A 19709-nucleotide genomic window follows, 5' to 3' on the forward strand; every position below is an offset into this window, starting at 1 on the left:
AAATAGGAGGTGGCTGCATGTTCCTGTTAAGGCTCCTGAAGTATCCCAGGTCAGGAGGCATCTCAGGGCTCTTTTCCTTGGCTGCATCTCCAAAATCTCCACAGGGCATGGAGCGGAATCTGAGCTCCACAGAGCCTAAGACCTGGGCTGGGCAACTTGGGAGGAAGTGGAGAGAATAGGGGAGGAGACTTCTTTTTAGGGATGAGGCTAATTTTCAGATCTGGCCTTGGAACCTCTTAATATAGGCAAATAGCCCTGACTGATACACACCTAGCTTCGGTGACAAGTAATGATCATTTTCTGGTTATTCTTTTCCCACATTATATTTCACAGAAATGAGATAATTCTTACATGGTGCCCACATAACTCTTCTTGTGTTTCTTCCTCTTGGAGGCCTCATTCTACAGATGCTTTTGATAGTGTTCTGAGAAAACTTGTGTGATCCCTCCCATCCCCTCCCATGCTCCTAACCTTAGGCTGGAGATGCCCCTAATCTCCCCTGTGGTTCCAGAATACCCTGTACTTGGCCTTGTTATAGCACTTTCACATGTTTGCAGGTTTGGGAGTAACTATTTTGCAGTGTTGTTGTGAGATAATACATGTAAAGTACTCGGGCTTGGCCTAGAGTGGCTGTTTTTGTTATTACTGTGGTTGCTTGTCTGCTTGTCAATCATCCCTATTGAAAGCTCTGAGGGAAGGAGCTGTGTCACTGTTCCCTAGCACAGTGCCTGGGACATTGGTAGATACTCAATAAACTTTCCAGGAAAGAAAAATGAGTTGAATAAAATGGGTTAAAGAGTAGCAAATACAGGTGATGAGTATGCTTTTCTTAATCGTTTAAATATATGTAAATAATAAGCATATAATTTCTGATAGTTTCAGTGAGAAAATTTTTTTATTTAAAATAGGCTAGATGCTTTTACTAGATTAAATAAAATACTCTACAAATAAGAATTTTAAATCCAGTATACCAAACCCAGTAATACCAGTCAGGGATTGTCCACCAATCCCCATTTAATAACATTTAAATGAAATAACTTATAATTCTAAGAATATGTGCCTTTGCTTAGATAAAAATTTCCAAAGCAGTGTCACATTTCCTGGATATAACAGTGTCATGCTAGTAAGAGAAATTCTATAATGTCAAGACAGCTAAGAAATGGTGATTTTCAAATGCAGAGACCCTTAGACTTGCTCTGATATTTTTAATAGTATTTCTAAATCACAGAAACAGGCGACACATTTTACTTCAATAAGAGAATGAAAGCAAGAAGGGGACCTATACTATTTCTAGCCACTTATATTTATTAATATGTGCTTAACACTTTTAATGCCTTTGCTGCAGAGGGTAATAAGTTTTTTTTGCAAAAAGATAGACTATTGGGACAAAGCTGGGGAGCTTGTGCATACAGAAAGTAGCCGATATCTCAAGGCTCTCAGGGCTCTTGGAAATGCCATGCATCATGCTTAATCTGGGGCTGCTGGGCCTTGTTTCCTGGCATTGATGTGTGCTGACTGTCAGGGGTCACTGTGGAATCCACGGTGGTTTCTTCCTGGAGACCCAGAGTTGTGGTCTCATCAGCACTGTAGGTCTCATAAACATCAGCTAATCCAGGGGTCATCAGTGGGTCTGCGGCTGCTAGGGTGACCCTGAGGGGTCCCCTGCTCTGCCCTGCAGGACCTCTTGCTAGGTTGGGGATATTGCCTTTAGGATTAGCAAGAAGCCCTCCGAGGGCACCAGGTGTTAGCTCTGAAAGGAGTGCTGGGTTTTCCGGATCGGCTGGGTTGGCCTCCGGCACAGGGGGGTCTTGTGCACCTCCTTCTCCCTTCTCCGGGCCTTTGGTTCCAGCGACTGGGGAGTCAAATTCCAGAGTAAAGTCCCCGCCCATGGCTGGATTGGGGGGCATCCCTCTAAGGCCGGGCCTCATGCCTCCAAATCCTGGGAACATGGCTCCATAGGCCATGGGGCCTCCTATTCCTCCCTGGAAAAAACCATTTATCACATATTATTAACTATACGATGCCATTATACCAGTCAGATTCACTGAGAAACCATAAAAAACTGATAGGGAACAGAGAATTGGCTGACAGCTTTGTGTAAGCACATTTCTCACTAAATTGGCTTCTGTACTTTTCTGGGTGGGGACGCTCACTTCTTTGAAAGGGAGATGAAGACCCCTTGAATGCCTGCCAAAGGGTAAGAGGGAAAGAAGCAGGGAAGTAGGGTAGAACCAAGTCTACAGGCAAAAGGTAGTTTGAATTTCATTTTAAGAAAACAATAAGCAGTTGAAAAGGGCAATACCATCATAAGACAAACAAAATCTGATGCATTCCTGAGTTTGTTGAGCAGAGTTTTGGAGGACATTGTCAGTATCATTTCCCAGTATCCCTCAAAATGAATGAAGCCCCATGTAATATTTTTTTCTTTTGCTTTAAAATTTTTTCCTTCCTTCCTTCTCTCCTTCCTTCCTTCTTCCCTCCCTTCCTCCCTCTGGAGAAACAAATATTTTCTTCCTGTGGACAGTTAAAATTCTAGAACTGACCATGTGTCCTTTTTTCCTTTGTTGCAAAAAATTTCAGGACCAAATCTTGGGCTTCTTACAGCAAGTGTGCAGGGCTTTGTAACTTGCATATCTGTATTCTCATTTCCTCATTTTAAATTCTATCTTCAATGTTTTGGTTATATTTATTGTGTTTTTCATAAGCTACAGGAAAATCTTTTAAGAATGAGGCAAAATATAAATTAATTAAAATTCTAAAATAATAATTAACACACTTGAATTTTCAACCCGTCTCGTTGGTGTTATGTAGAGTCAGTACCTTTTCCTCTTATCTTCTCCTGGCTCTCCACTCGCAGATTTTCCCATCATCTCCTCCAGGGATGGCACTGTGAACCCCTGGGCTGCTACCCTTATCACTTCTTTGAAAGGGAGATGAAAATCACATGATTTTCACATTTTCTGCCCCTGTATCTATTTTTTCCACTGACTAGACTGTGAACCCCCTGAGATCAGGAACCTTATCTTATTTATCTTGCCTCCATAGGATCTTTTTATGTGTCTCACTCGCAGAAGGCACTCAATAATGTTGAGATTCAAGTTTTCTTTCAGTGATAGCATGTTTACATGTATTTATTAACTCAATAGGATCCGTAGTTGATAATGATTTGTTAATTCAGTACGGTTTTGTTTTGTTTTGCTTTGTGCTCTAACAGATGTAATGTAGAAATTTCTGAGGGAAAAAAGTCCAATTGTGTGAGTCTATTGATCTCAAATTTTAAAGTTGTAATATGCATAGATAATGATAAGAGAATAAGAGTACACTTGACTTACATTGTTAATGTACTTTGAATTTTACAATAATCAAATTTTAAACTTGGTTAATTTTTTTTCTTTTTGATCTCTCAATTTTGAGGTCTAAATGATTTGCAATTTTGTTGAATTTGTTGTTTTGAGGGGTTAAGTGGTCTGAGAAGTAATGAGAACTTCATGAATCATGTGTATCTTTTTTGGTTTGAAACGTTTGCTGTTCAATAATGGTGGCTTTTCAAGAGAGGTTTCTCCTGTTCTCATATTCAAGAAATGGGCAAAATCCTATGTGCAAGAATGGTCATCACTCAGAAATGACTATATGGGAAATGTGATGAAATCTTTGCATGCTGCTTCAGAATCAAACTTTTGGTTTTGGAGTGGAACAACTTGAGTCCCATGCTGTATATTCAGCTACATTCAGGGCCAACACCTCTTGCATCCAGTCATCTGTGACTGTTCTCCCTTGGCCACTATTTTAAGAAGACTTTGAAGACATTACTCACAGCCATTTCTTCTGAGCTCATGATGCCAAGTCTGGCAGGAGCGTTCTGTTCAAAAAGAAACACAGCATCATATTATGAGCCAGCTGACTCTTACTATCTTTGTAACTACTCAAGACAAAGTTAAAAGTCATTTAGTCTTTCTTTAAACCTTAATATTAATGCTGTGTCCAGAGGCAGGGTAAAGTGGATAGATGAGTCATTATTAAATAAATGTAGCCAATTTGGATAATTAAGATAGAAAGTTTACCTTTTCTTTAATGCCACTGTGTGTGTGTGTGTGTGTGTGTGTGTTTGTATGCCTGGCCAGAATTATCCAAATAGGAAGTGTGCCTCCTTGCCATTTCAGTTGCTAACTTAGGCATTCAGAGAATATGGAATCTATTGTTTGAGGCCTAGATTTTATAATATTATCTCTTAAGATAACATTTAATTAAAATGATACTTTTTATAGGATAAAGACTTACCAATTGATTTGCTCCATAGGACATGTAAAGTATTCCTGGATAAAGCTAAATATAAATACAATAATCATCACAAAATGCATTTCCCAAGAGAAGAACTTTTAAGTAAATCACAGAGAAGTGGTATTAAAAAAACTTACTGGAGGTGGTTTATTTTGTGGCACTGGTCCCCGAGATATCAAATGGGCGATTGGAAACATCTTTAAGTGGTAGAAAGAGAATAAGCAATTCATATTTGCTATAACACAGACAAACCTCCCATTACAGCCATTTCTAGGAGTTATATGAAACATATTTTCAGATGGATTACTATGATAAACAAGTATTTAATACTTAAGCAAACAAAGGAACCTGTTATATTTCATATTTATAGATAAATGGGGCAATTAAAATTTTTTACTCTCCTTTCTTGAAGTATAGAGATGTATTTCCCAAGAAGGTGTCTTACTGAGATTTGTACTTACCGATGGATCTTGTGGATCAGCAAAATTCATTCCTGGCAACTGCATTACAGATAAATATTAAAATTACTGAACAATTAAAATAGATGAAGTGAACTTAAAATGTTCTTATCTTATTTACGATTATGAAAAAACAATCTAAAATGAATTTCCTTGTTTTTACTTTCATTTCGTCTCCGAGGGTACAGCCAAAGAGATTACAGTTGCCCTTTACTGACATGACTCAAGTGCACAGGGGGGAGATGGGGCATGTCTGTCATGAGTTTGCTTTGTTTTGCAGAATAGAAAGTAATGAGTTTTGGAATCAGAGCATGCCAGATTGGTTTGAATGTTGGCTGTGCCACTTAATTTTTGTGTAATACTGGGAAAATTTTATAACCTCTTAAAATCTGTCTTTTTAAAAAAGGATGATAATATCTATTGGATTGGAGTCAGGATGATATGTGGGGATGTTAAATGCCTGCAGCATACTAGTTACATGATACCTTCCTTTTCTGTCCATTGTGCTTGTCTCAATATTATTACATGATACTTTTGCTTGATTGTCTTCTCTGTTACCAGATAGAGAAATAATAATGCAAAAATACTATTTGCAATGCTGAGGGATCAATCACTCTTCTCAGTCCTTCCAACATTGAAAAAAGAGCTTGATGATAAGAAGCCTGGACTTCTCTGGGCTGTCCTATTTCCTCTGAAAGCTTTCATCTTTTGTAAGTAAGAAACCAATTTTACAGGAACAGGATCTTTTAGAATACATGCCCCATCTCAGATGGCAAAGGGCAGGAATGGATATTTATATTCTACTCCCAGATATGTCAATTTCTCGAAAACATATTTGTATTTTCGTGCATTATGCCCAAAGCTCTGATTATTTAAATGTGCTCTGCAAATCGGTTTTCTTTCACTAAGTTAATGGACGATCCAGATCTGACTTCAGAGAAAGGAATTACCTCGGTCTTTGGTGGCTTTTCTGATGGTGCCACCTGTTGAATCATTGGCCCCTCTGATTGCTGCAAGGGCGGCTGTCCCGGGTAAATTGGAGGCTGAAGTATTCCCTTCTGGACTGTGTTCTGGACGGAGGTTACAACGGTGGGCTGGAGGAAAGGTTTCTGTCCTGGCTGTGGAGGCTGCGATGGGAGAGGTGGGGGATGCACAGGCAAAGAATATTCATACTGCAGAGAAATTTGAAAGGAGCGTCAGGAAGTGATGGCTCACTGAACTGTGGTGTCTGACAAAGCAAAAGGGCTTGGGGAACTTTCTACTTGGAAGAGAGTCTAGGAGACTTGTCTTGAAGATGTGTTCCATAGGAAGCACTGATTCACTTAAAGTCAGTGTTTTTGGGAGCAGTCTGGTAGGTGTTTACCTCCCCTACTTCCTTTGGGACTACCACTGTGCATGAAGATGGAAAGCTATATGAACTTCTGGGTAGACTGAGCCGTTTCGTCCTCTGGGTTCCCACAGCTGCCCCTATGTATCTCTATTTTAACACTTTCTCACTGGATTACAATTACTCGTGATAAACTTTGTCCCTTGGTCAACTGACAGAGAATAATGTCTTATATATCTTTATAGCCCCAGGACTTAACATAGGTCCTAATAAGTGACTGGCACAGGTTAGATAATATATTTTTTGAGTTAATGAAAGGAGAAAGGGTAGTTAAATAAAATACCAATCAAATTCTTACATCATGAATTCATTTTGGAAACAATCAAGTGGAGAAAGAATCACCATTAACATAATTTACTGTCCCACTAAATGTGGCTTGGTGAGTAATGCTGCTTGTTATGGAAAACCATCTGGAATCAAAAGTTCCTGTTAAAACAACCATGTTTTGTTGCTCCTCTTTGAAATTACCTGTGTGAACAGCTCCCTATTATTTTTAAATTGTTTGCAAGATCCTCAAAGTGGCTTAGAAGTCTCCATCTAGAGGGTTGGGATAGGGAGGATGGGAGGAAGGAGGTATGGGGATATATGTATATGTATAGTTGATTCACTTTGTTATACAGTGGAAACTAACACACATTGTAAAGCAGTTACACTCCAATAAAGATGTTAAAACAAAACAAAACAAAACAAAAAACAGGGCTTCCCTGGTGGCGCAGTGGTTGAGAGTCCGCCTGCCAATGCAGGGGACACTGGTTCATGCCCCGGTCCGGGAAGATCCTACATGCCACAGAGCGGCTGGGCCCGTGAGCCATGGCCACTGAGCCTGCGCATCTGGAGCCTGTGCTCCGCAACGGGAGAGGCCACAACAGTGAGAGGCCCGCGTACCACAAAACAAACAAACAAACAAAAAAGAGTCTCACAACAACCTGGCTGTGCTTCATGTCTTCAACCATTGCCCATCTCTAAACTCCTGGGCTTTCATTACTTGTACCTCATTCATTACTTATACCTCACAACTTAGCACCTTATAATATGTTGTCTTGTCTTATCCCCTAATCAGATGTGAAATTTTGTAAGCTTTGAAGTCATTCTTAAATGCCTTCACTTTCATTTCCAATCTACCGTTTGGTTTATGTATTTGTTAGGTATCTAATAAATAATGATTAACTGATTGATGTATTTATTAATTGCTTAGGGTTTATGATGTTTTAACTAGGAATATTTGGCATCATTTTAAATGTGTCTTTTAGTAATTATTTAAGGAATCTTGACTAAAATCAGAATTTTCCAGGATATAGCCTGCTTTCTTTTTCAGGCTAGTTTATTTATTGTTATTGTTCATATCTTTAACATAGGTCTCTATATTTTGGAAGCCATATCTTCCTATTTGAAGTAAATATACAAATGGGTTGAAAATTTGAACCATTTTATTTTAAATTTTCCTAAGTACTAAAAACAGTTATAGGTTTTGATTTATTGTTATCTGGAAAATTTTTATTCATTACTGTTACCTGTCTGTGGTTACTGTATGAAAACTTAGAGAAGGCAAGTAGGGGAATATTTTAAAGCTTGCAGTTTCAGACACATTGATGCAATTAACTTACCTGTTGAGTTTCATGTTCCCTTGGTCTCATCCATGGGAAAGAGGAATGTGGTGGGAGGAGACCATGCATCCATAAAGAATTAAATGATTTCCCAAAGCCAAATCTTGAATACTAAAGACATGGAGAAAAAAAGTATGCTTATATTTCAGTGTTTTCTTAAACTTGGTTTCCATTTTCTAAAAAATCCACAAAAAGTGTAGAAATAGCAAAAATAAGAGTGTTATTGGTTAATTTAATGTGACTAGGTTATGTCTTCCAATAGACTTGCTTTTTATTCTGAGCCAATCTGACATATTCCCATAAATTTCTTTGAGATTTTGCTTTTTTAAGCATTCATATTTTGGGCTGTATAATAAAATTAATAATACAAAAAAGAATTTTTTTCTTACAAATTCAACATTATTTTTATTCTCTCCTGCCATCCCGTCCTAGGTCCTTATTTTGTTTTAGGTTATCTCAATTACTCATTTGCTTTTTCAGTATTTAGGATATTGTTTATTCACAAACAAATTTTATGAATTACAGTGCTGCTGCTAATATCACTACCACCAACACCATGAATATTTGCAATAACAATTATTTGAAAATAAGGTTACCTGAGAAAGCATGTTTAATCCCTGCAAACTTCCCAACTGTCTCATTGTCTATAAAGAAAAAAAAAGTGGGTTAGTGTTTGTCGCATATGTTCCTTTTGTGTATGACACAGTTGATTTTCAACATATGGTAGTATTAGCACAAAGTTTGGGGTGGGTCAATTTGAATAAAATAAGAGACAAATCATCACTAAAAAGTAGAAATGTTAAATGTGGTTCTGCCATTGTTGTTATCATTGCTATTAAAATAGTGAGCTTGCTTTTCATCATTAATTAAAAGAGAGAAAATATCATTTAAGTGGAGGTCATATTGAAACATGGGAAAATAGCTCATTGAATTGAAATATCAATATAATCATGAGGACATTGTCTCATTGACTCTTTTTTCCCCCATTTAACTTACTTTGCCTTTTATAAATCCAGCCCAAAGAGGAATTTGAAAAAACAGGCAAACAAACCAAACAAATTAAAACAAAACAACCCTACCTCCTTCCCAAGTAAAAGTTCTCAAAATAATAAATATAAAAAAGACTGGGGAAAATGGTAAGTATCTAGATAGATGGTCAAGAATGCTGCCAATTCAACAGAAAGTCAATTTCATTTTTTCCTGGGAAGAGGTTTAGAGTGCTTTGAGTTGAGTTTAAGCTAGAAAGTAAGAAAAAAAAACTTAGTGAAATTAGCTTCATTGTGAAATAAGCTTCTAGCACAAAGTATTGATTGTCCTCAGACTGTCATGATATAAATAAGTTTTGCAAGCCCTTGTGAAAAATTTGTAATCTCATAAATATTTTTCTATTCATAACTGTTTATATTTTTTACTGATATCTGAAACATTTCTATTTTGCTGGGGTTTTCTAGACAGAGTATGTGTTAGGTATAAAAACTGCAATAAGACAGACAGAGGCTATGCAGGAGGCACTATAGTACAGTGTTAATGCTATTTACAGTCCTCATAAACAATTACATTTTGTAAGATAAACTTTCCTCATGGGAACTTTATCATATGCTATATGGAGAAGGAACTAAGTATAAGCCATTTGTGACTTCAGAATAATGTGTTTCAATTAATGTATATATATGTATTAGGTATTAAATATTAGTACTGCTTTGATCACACACAGATGATGTTCTAAAGACCAAAACAACTGAAAATTTTAAATTGCAATAAAATTATAAGATGAGGCTCTAATAAATGTCATAAACTTCTTTAGAACTGCACAGGAGGACAGCCACTCACTTCTGGCCAGGAAAACTGAGAAACAGCCTATGTATTTCTCTTATGAAGAACATACCAATGTAAAGATGATATGTAAGTACTCTGACAATACATACCTCAAGGCTCAAACTAGCCATACCTGGTGTCCTAGGTGTCTGAGGAAACACCTAAATGGAAATAAAAATAATTTTGAATTTTCTTTGATGAGAAACTTCCTTACACACTGAAAATAGAAAGCCACACCTATACATAAGGGCCAGCTAATATTGGTTTTTTACCCAAATGACTTGAGCTTTTGGGTAGAATGAAGAAGGACTTAAATTGTTTGGAGTATTAACATAATATTAAAAAAAATTTTTTTTGGCCGCACCACACGGCTTGTGGGATCCTAGTTCCCTGACCAGGGACTGAAGCCAGGTCCTTGGCAGTGAAAGCATGGAATCCCAACCACTGGACCGCCAGGGAATTCCTAATATTTAATAATTTTGCTCCCACATGAATCATCTACCCTTTGTCTACATCTTAATGCTATATTGCTTTAAAAGCAAAATTTGATTTACTTTGAAAGTTACGTTGAAAACAGATGAGAAGTAAAAGAAACAAAATAGAAAACTAATAACTCAACTTAAATATTATCACATAGAAAAGCAAAGGGAACAAACTCGAACTCAGTTTTCTTGTATGTTTGACAAATCTACATACCTGGTTTGTGGAACATGATGTGGGATCACGGTATTTGGCAAAACCATGTGTAAAACCTAACTTGCCTCCCATTCAAAGGGCTTCAACAAATCCTCCATCATCTTTAGTGAAAGATTATTATTTAAAATTTTTTTTCTTCTTTTTTTGTTTTTATTTTTATTGTGAAAGAGTATTTTATGTATAAACCTGTTGATCTGTGTTTATATTTTTGGGATCATATAAAAGCCATTTTTTTTCTGAAATAAAAGGTATTCTAGTACCAAGTACTATTATACTTACTGTGTTCATTTAAAAGTTGTTAAAAAAATATATAGCTCTATTTCTACCTAGGTTTTTAAACTGTAAGATATTTTCCTTTCTAAGCCAATCCTTATTAATATTCATGAATACAAGTGGGGAAAAAAACCAGAGAATGGAAGAGAAGAGTAACAATTAGAGTAAATTGGCTTTTGAGGGGTTTTGGTTCTTTGGATATTCTTACATCTAGGGCCAAGGGGTTTTAATGCCTTACTTCCTTCATTTAAACCACAGGTATTTTTGGAGTCTCCACGAAATGTATTGGGATTATTTTTCCTTTGTGAGGAAGTTCAGGAATATTTTTCTGAGCATATGTTATTTGTCTCCACGTCCTACATTTTTATACAGGTAAAATCCCACCTTCTGGGTCATGGTGCAAATTTCTTCAAATAATTCAGTTTTGCAAGTGGATAGAAGGGAAGGACTTGTAAATGTGTAGCAAATACTCCAAGTAAAGAAAGAGGTTACCTTTGTAGACAAAAAGAGTGATATGTGTATGTGTGTGGTGAGAAAATTGTTTGGAATTTGAGGGGATAGGAGAGTAGAGCCTTCTTTCCTCCTATTAGCCAGTACAAAAATAAGGTAACTGGGATAGATTCAACTACAGGACAAAGTATACTTTGCTTCTATTTGATCAAAGTCATGAATTAATGAGCAATATTTACATGAATGCAGATAGACAGAGGATATCTTTCCCACGAGGAAGTAAAAGGAGAAGAACATCTGATTTGGCAGTTGGCAATCTTAAGCCATTGTCCTCTTGCTCAGAGTGGACCTGACTGACACAGGTGTGGACCATTGTAAGTTCCAAGGGTGTTAAGGTGTTAGACTGATGGTAGATGGCTTAGGTGACCCCAATGTTAGTATCATAAAAAGGTAAGCTAAGGTGGCAGCTTTAATTTTTCTTTCATTTAAAATTCATGTTGAGTAATGTAAAAGAAACTCTTTTTATCTGTAGGATGGAGGTTTTCATCCTAGTAGTCAGTTTTCATCCCCCTTTTTCAAAATGTTTTAACTTTAAGAAGCTCAAATGGCTACTCCTTTGTCTCAAGGAACTTAAATATTTAAAATTCATTTAAGACCACCTATGAGCTCCTCAAGACAAGAGACCATGTCACATTTAATTTCACATCTCCAATGCCAGCACATTGCTGGATACACTGCAGATGCTCAGCCAATATTTGTCAAAATCATGAAGCAACTGAATAATGTCTTCGTTTAAACAGAATCCCATGATATTGGCTGGAGTAGTTCAGTGCTCAAAGGATTGTATTCATATGAAATCATCTCAATATATGATAGAATGTACCAGGTGCAGGACTGTAACATACAAGTAGCCCATTGCATGGCGTGTTTTAATTTAAGAAACTTCAGCACTTAGTCACACAGTATCTCCCTATAAGGCAAATTTGTTGGTTAATTACTAGCTTCAAATGGAATTACTTAGCTCAGTTTTGTAACCATAGTAATTTGGCTAATGCTGTTCTTTTAAAAATGAAGAAGAAAACGTACTTTACTTTTATGGAGAAATTTCCTCTTTCCATTTCGATTTCATAATGGTAGCAGGTAATTGATAATAAATTTGTGCTGTGATATTGTTGGAGACCACATACATCTTTTAACTTTGAGTGAATGGAATAAGATGTAGAAGTTGTCTTTGGAAAATTTAAAATATCTTTTTGTGTAAGAAAATTTTATATTTGGCTTACTGCTTTTGGATTATAAGGGCTGACATCTGGGCACCTGACTTTTGATTCAGTAGGAAGATACCACTGGATTAATCCCAATGAGTCCAATTATGGACACTCAGCCACTTCCTTCAGTGTTGTTTGGTGTCTGGCAATGTCTCTACTAGGGTACCCTCTAGAAAACTGACTTACCGGCACTGCAGAACTCATTTTCAGGAGGCACAAGATCAGTATCATGTCCTTCATTTTGAAAAGTGGGATCTGAAACAGAGTTAGATTGGAGAATCAAATCGGATGAATTTTTATTTCAGAATGGCTAAAAGACAATATTTCCATGAGCTCTTCCAAAACGACTAGATTCAAAACAAAACAAAACAAAACCAAAACAAATAAATGTTGCCAAACAACTGATTTTTATTTATTAGCTTTTGGAATGAATTGACGAGCAATTAAAAAATTTCTGAGTACTTTTTTTTTTTTTTTTTACAGAGCTACCACCTAAATGAACATGTGGGAACAATTCCATGAATATTTAATTTCATTTCATAAATGAAAATGAATTAAAATGAATTAAATGAATTAAATTCATTAAATTAAATTCATTAAATTAAATTTTTAAAATGAATTAAAAAATCCCTTCCACTATGTGAAATGTTGGTCTATGAAGTATGATTCACAGGATTTTTTACTTTGTTTCCCTCCAGAATAAATTTTGAAATGCATTTTAAATGTAATACAACCAACAGTCATTTCATAACAAACCTTTATGTGCAGATATAAAGGGTATACCATTCTATGTTTAGGTTAGCCAGGAAACCATGCCAATAATTATCTTTTAAAAATAAAAATTAACTAAATATTTCAATTTCCTTTGATATTGGTGGAAAATATGTCTCAAAATTGAGTTTTCTTCTTTCTAAAATGAATTATCTCTTTAGTTTATTCTATAAGTCCAGAATGCACTTTATAAACTCTCACATGAACAGAAATTTGACTAGTCAAGAGATTTGCTCAACTTCTAATACTTTTCCAAATTAGGTACTGTCACTAACAATCACAAATAGTAAAAAAAAAGTCTATAGGTAACTCTTTTTTTCCTTAGCTGAAAGGGTATTAGGCAGGTCTCCTCTGGAATATGCTAATAATGGTTCACAATAAGCTATTATACAGCTTCTGGTGTCAAATGAAGATAAATCCTCTTTATAAAAGTTGCCTGTAGATAGGAAAAAAAGAACTTACAGGAATCACATGGAAATCATAAAATCACATTTTACCTTCAGTGCTGGCATGCACTGTGCTCTCAGGGCCTGGTGATGCCAATCAAGATAGTTCAAAGAGAAGAAGATTAAAAATTTTTTCTGGACTGTGCCTGGGACTCACTCTGTATCCCTCATTCAGGGAAGACCTGAAACCTTTATTTAAAGTGCCAATCCACCAATCAAAGTGAAGCTAAATGGGGGAAAAAAACCACAACTCTGCTCCTGCAATTAGCCCACACCCTTTTATTTCATGCAAGGACATTGGCCCAGTAGAGTCTCATTATTTTTAATTGTAACTCAACCCCTGTATTTATTCAGAGAACTCGATTGCAGAGAAGACACTGAAGGAATAATGAACATAAACTCTGAAGACAATGGTTTTGGTGAGCTGGGGGAAATATATGTAAAATAGGGGCAAAATAAACCCTTATCTGTTTTGTGCAGGTTTTTATCTTCAGGTAAAGTTAGTGACCCAGTGCTAGTATTCTCAGGATTTTCACTTTCATGTTTGTTGTGGTAAAAGTAACTCTCCTCCCTTCTCCCAACATACACACAATCTAGAAGGAAACACTAAAATAACTTTCTGGGCTTAGACGAGAGGATGAAAATATTAGATGGATAATGAATATGTTATGATTTTTTCCTCAGAATTTCCTAGATATTTTCGTATCTGAAGATTATAGACTAGAGATAGCCAAACTTTTGCAAGAAATTTCAGTTGGACCCTCTGAAATAATCACCTCAAGTAAACTTTTAGTGCATATTCTTTGGGGGGAGGGGGACATAAATCAGGACATTCTCCATGAACCAATCAAGTCCACGGGCACTACTCTCAGTTCACTCTTTAGATAGAACCATTTTCAGGCATTTAGTATCAAGCCAGGTTAGTAAGTCATATTCATGTCACTTAAAAGGCCAACATCAACATGAATGGAGTTTTCTCTGTGAACAAATAAGAATGTCTTAGATATGGATTGAACTTTAGCTGCTTTTGTTATTTCTCTGCCCCTCTTTGTCTTTCCAAAGGTATGATTTCAGATGTGGTAGGGATAAGAATTTAAGATTAGTTTCTTGAGAAGGGATGAGTAAGTATACTCCTTAGGGAAGTAGAGATCTTGCAAATTACAGGGAACATTGAGGAAGCTGGTATTTTAGGAGAAAGATTTCTTCATACCTAAGTTAGGCCTAACAGCTTCAAATAATGTTATCTAAGAAGCTGTCCCTGAAAACTCCATTTCCTATTGATAAGAGAATTATTTTAGGGGGCAAAGAAATAAAGATTGTGAATATGTTTTGTAAATAAAAAATGTTATTGAAATGAAAAGTATTATTTTTGGTCTCTCTTCTCTCTCTTGATCTCTTTACTCCAGCTGTGGTGCTTGATCAAGTCCCTTAATCTCTCTGAGCTCCACTTTCTTCCTCTGTAATATAAGAATAATCATTTACTACCTACCATAGGCTTGTTTTGAAGATTTGGTGAAATGATCAAGATACAACAGCTGCCATACAGTGGGTGCTTAATAAATAGGTTGATTGTCCTTTGTTTAGGAGAAACTACATGAAACATGTGACCATGAAGACATTGTGTGTGTTCGTGTGTTATAGGAGAACTTTTGGTGGTTAGGTCCATGAGCTCCAAGGATGTAAAGGAGGGACCTGATGGAAGGCATTTCCTCTGCATGGAAGTTGATGCTGAATCTATGGGATTAAGCTTCTTAGTTGACAGCTAAACAGGGAAATGTGTGTATGTGTGTGTGTCTTTTATGGTTTATGAGCGTGATCATAATTTTGGTAGCACTCACATGTTCTGCCTTACTCTTAAGCCAAATATCCAATACATCATAAGTAATGTTGCTTTTACCTTTTTTAAACGTCCTTCATACTCAGTCCTGGGGTTGTTGTCTTCTAGATGTTTGCCCATTAGTTTCTTTTTTCTTCAGTTTCCTGCATACCAACACCAGATTTATCTTCCTAAAATATTGGTTTCAGCATTTCACTGCCCCACTCAAAACCTTTTTAAGGATCCCTAAGTCTATAATGTAAAATCCACCCTCTGTAACTAGACAGCCAATTAACATTTTAATTCACCTTCCAGTCATATCTCTCACTTGATGTGAGACACATGGGTATAATAATAATGATTGTTGTAATCAGTTGAAGTTAGTCTCATTTTGTATCCAGTACAGTTTTTTATTTTTGGCTTATGTTACTGAGGAAGTTAGTAAATATTCCTAATATATGCTATGCAAAATGTTTTAATTACAAAAAATCTGGAAATTATTATGAGTATATGAATGCATTTCTGATAGTGATTATAGGTGTTAAGGAAGTACTGAAGCTGATGGAAAGTATGTAATGTTGGTCAAGACTGTACCTATATAAAGAACAACCAGAGTCCAAATTTTAAAAACTCTGTGTCCAGCAAAAAAAAAAAAAAAACCCTCAGAATAACAGAAAATCTGAACACCTGAGGGGACACATGCCACAGAAAAAGTTATAAAGAAAAATCTAGAGAAAGAAGACCCTGTGGACAATGTTAGTAATTATAGTAGCTGAGAACACAGCTGTTTAAATCCCCTCTGTCACACTGATCATGTGACATTGGGTGAGCTACTCAACTCGAATATATATAATATTTTCATATAGTAATTTCATCTGTGAAGTGTGATCTACCATAGGACAGCATTAATTTCATTTAATTTAAATAGAATACTGAACAGAATACTAAAATAGAATATAGTGCTCAGCATGCTCTCTGATACGAAGAAAATGTTCAACGACCATGAGTTATTCTTCTTCTTTAAGTAAAGAAACATATATGCTGAAAATATGCTTCATACTGAACTGTGGGCCTTGGTGTGGCTGTTCCAGCCACCGGTGGGAACTGTAACAATTAACTAAAATGTAAATTAACTAGAACTAGAACTAAACTAAAATTAACTAGAAATGATTTTGTATGTTGATTCCATGTGACAAAATATGAACTTTGATTTTTGCTTTGTTTTTACACATTGTCCTTTCAACCTTCTACTCTAGCCAGAATTATTTAGTCATTCTCTCCAGTTATACCCTGGTTTTTCTCTTCCTGGGTTTTGGATGAAACTTCCTCTCTGCCAAGACTCTTTTCTCGTCTCCTCACAACTTTTTTTTAAAGTTCTACTCAAATTTTACCTCTTCTGTGCCTCCTTCCCCCACCATTCCATTCCTCTGTGATTTTCTCTTCTCTGAATTCCAAATAATTGTCAGTCATTTGTCAGTTGTTCGTAGACTACATGGTGACAGTTTGTTTGTTGTAGACACTTCACATTTTACTTTGCATGTGGTCCTCTAAATTTTGGGTATGGTTTTCATGTCTTTTCAACCATATAAAATATTCCTGTGAGAACAGAAATCATCCATTCTACTATGTTGCATCTTTTGGTTCTATGTACATTATAATAGGTAATATTTGGATAGTATTTACCATGAGAAGGCATTATTTTAGAGTTTTACATGTATTAATTTATTTAATTCTCATAAGAACTTTATGAAGAAGATACTATTCTCCCCTTTCTATACATGATGAAACCTATCTATAGAGAGATGAATTGCCTGAAGTGACAATCAAATAAGTGGTGGAACCAGAATTTGGACACTTGTTTCTTATGCACTATGCCATAATGAATCAATCATCCATGGCAGGTGACATGGACCAATCATTTCAAATACAGAGAAGTACAACACAATACACCTGTCTGTAAGGAATTTATCAGCTATTTAATCAAAGAAGAGAGATACACAAAAATAGTTAATAAAACATATAACAAACCAACAATAATTTAGTTAAAAAGCACACAAAATATCAAAAAGCATAGACCCACATGGATTAACTGCTAAAATAAGAATGCTACAGAACAGTGATTCTCAATCAGGGATGATTTTACCCCTCAGGGAAATGTCTAGGGGGTCAGGGGATATTTTTGGTTGTCACAATTTGTAGCAGGGAATAGGGAAGGAGGGATTCGCTATTGGCATATAGTGAGTAGAAGCCAGAGATGCTGCTAAATATCCTACAATGCACAGCATAGGCCCCTCCGCCTGACCAAAAAAAATTATCAAGCCCCAAATGTCAACAGTGGTGAGGTTGGGAAACTCTGCTGTAGAAAATTGCTATAAAATTTTTGAGGTTGGAGAAATATTTTGGGACTTTGTGGTCAGGTATGAGGAGAATAGATTCATGCTGAGCCTTGAAAGAAGGATAAGCTTTGACAAGATGCTCAGTCAATAGCTGGTGACTGAGTGAACTGACAAGTATTAAGTGTTCCAAGGAAAGAATCTGATGGAGTGTCAGGCATTAGGCTTTAGTGGAAGGAAACAAGGGCAGAGGGTATTATCACATCAGGGAAGGCCAATTTTTAAAGCTGATTTTGTATGTTGAATAATAAAAGCAATAATAAAGGGTTCATGGATCTTACACTAAAGTCTACAGTATAAAATATTAATAGCTTATTTTACATGTACACACTGCTATATGTGAAATGGATGGCTGACCAGGACCTACTGTATAGCACAGGGAGTTCTGCTCAATATTATGTAACAACATAAATGGGAAAAGAATTTGAAAAAGAATAGGTACATGTATATGTATAACTGAATCACTTTGCTGTACACCCCAAACTAACACAACATTGTTAATCAACTATGCTCCAATGTAAAATAAATAGTTAAAAAAATAAAAAATTATTATATTAATAGCTTATTTTTATTGACCACCACTTACTATGCTCTAGGCGATGTGCTTTATATTCCTTACCTTAAATCATCTTCATGAATCACCTCATGAGATAAGTACTGTGAAAACTGGGCTTTAGAAAAGGTACTATGTCCTTCAGAGTTAATAAGTAGCATAACTGGAGTCAATCTCCAAAGACCATGCTCTTGACTGCTAGGCCACCTATATTGATTGCTAGTGCTTAGTGTTTTATAAGGCTCATTGTCATGCTGGTTTAGGCTAATGTTTATAACTGATTTTTAATCCTTACAAAATTTGGATAATAAATTTTTGTGAAATCTATTGATACATTATGACCATAGAGTTCTACAGCATAGGAGTCAAATTTGAATTATTTTTGCTTGTTAATAGTCAAAGTTGTTTAGAAAACTGCAGAAAATATTAGAAAATAGTATTTTTGTTAGATTCTGTTTGTTTCATAATTAAGAACAATAACCATAAAAATAAGGTGATTATGATAATGATTGTATAAATAAAAAAGAGAAACAAATTAGACAGGATTTTACTACCTTACCAATTGTTTTTATTTTTTTCTCTTACAGTACTTATTCATGTTAAATTCATATTTATCATAGTTATGATTGTAGTGTAAGTATAATTTTGTATTGGGCTTTATGCTCTATATTAATATGTAGGTATAGGGATAAATACTGTATTTTAAGTTGCTTGGGTAATAGCTTCTCAAATTGGTGCTTAAGACTCCTTTTTTTTAAAAATGTATTTATTTATTTATTTATTTTTGGCTGCATTGGGTCTTCGTTGCTACACGTGGGCTTTCTCTAGTTGCAGTGAGTGGGGGCTACTCTTCTTTGCGGTCCGCGGGCTTCTCATTGTGGTGGCTTCTCTTGTTGCAGAGCATGGGCTCTAGGTGCATGGACTTCAGTAGTTGTGGCATCGGGCTTAGTTGCTCTGTGGCATGTGGGATCTTCCCGGACCAGGGCTCGAACCCATGTCCCCTGAATTGGCAGGCGGATTCTTAACCACTCCGCCACCAGGGAAGTCCCTACTTTTTGACTTTTGATTGTTTCTAATTTTTCACCATAAATATTTTAATTAGTAAATATTTTAAAAATTTATATTTTAATTATTTTCTTAGTATAATTTACCAGAATAGGCTTCCTAGTTAAAAGTATGCATTCTTTTATGACTCCTGTTAAGTATTGCTGAATTATCCAAGTTTATATATTATCAATAATTTATGTATACCAGTTCACTTGCCAGAATTTGTTAATCTAATTAATTTTTTCCCATAACTTAATAGGCATAAAGCATTATTTCATCATTTTTTGAGGTATAATTGGCACATAACTTTATACTAGTTTCAGGTGTACAATATAGTGATTCAATATTTGTTTGTATTGTGAAATAATCCCTGCAATAAGTCTAGTTAACATCTGTCACCATACATGGTTACAATGTATTTTTTTTCTTGTGATGATAACTTGGGGCTTTGATT

The 19709-nt window shown here is 35.7% G+C and overlaps 1 protein-coding gene across 1 annotated transcript; it reads right to left on the minus strand.

The window, feature by feature from the left end:
- Nucleotides 1-1436: 1436 nt before the first annotated feature.
- AMBN (ameloblastin) lies at nt 1437-15403 on the minus strand (the record flags this gene model as incomplete). The annotated part of the gene is made up of 11 exons (XM_079710672.1): nt 1437-1982; nt 3815-3859; nt 4279-4323; nt 4416-4475; nt 4740-4778; nt 5687-5908; nt 7728-7838; nt 8324-8371; nt 9653-9703; nt 12416-12484; nt 15344-15403. 11 exons carry the CDS (start codon nt 15401-15403, stop codon nt 1437-1439), a joined length of 1296 nt encoding a protein of 431 aa, XP_079566798.1.
- Nucleotides 15404-19709: the final 4306 nt, after the last annotated feature.

The sequence above is a fragment of the Hyperoodon ampullatus genome (genome assembly GCF_949752795.1).
Source record: "Hyperoodon ampullatus genome assembly, chromosome: 1".
Lineage (NCBI taxonomy): Eukaryota > Metazoa > Chordata > Mammalia > Artiodactyla > Ziphiidae > Hyperoodon > Hyperoodon ampullatus.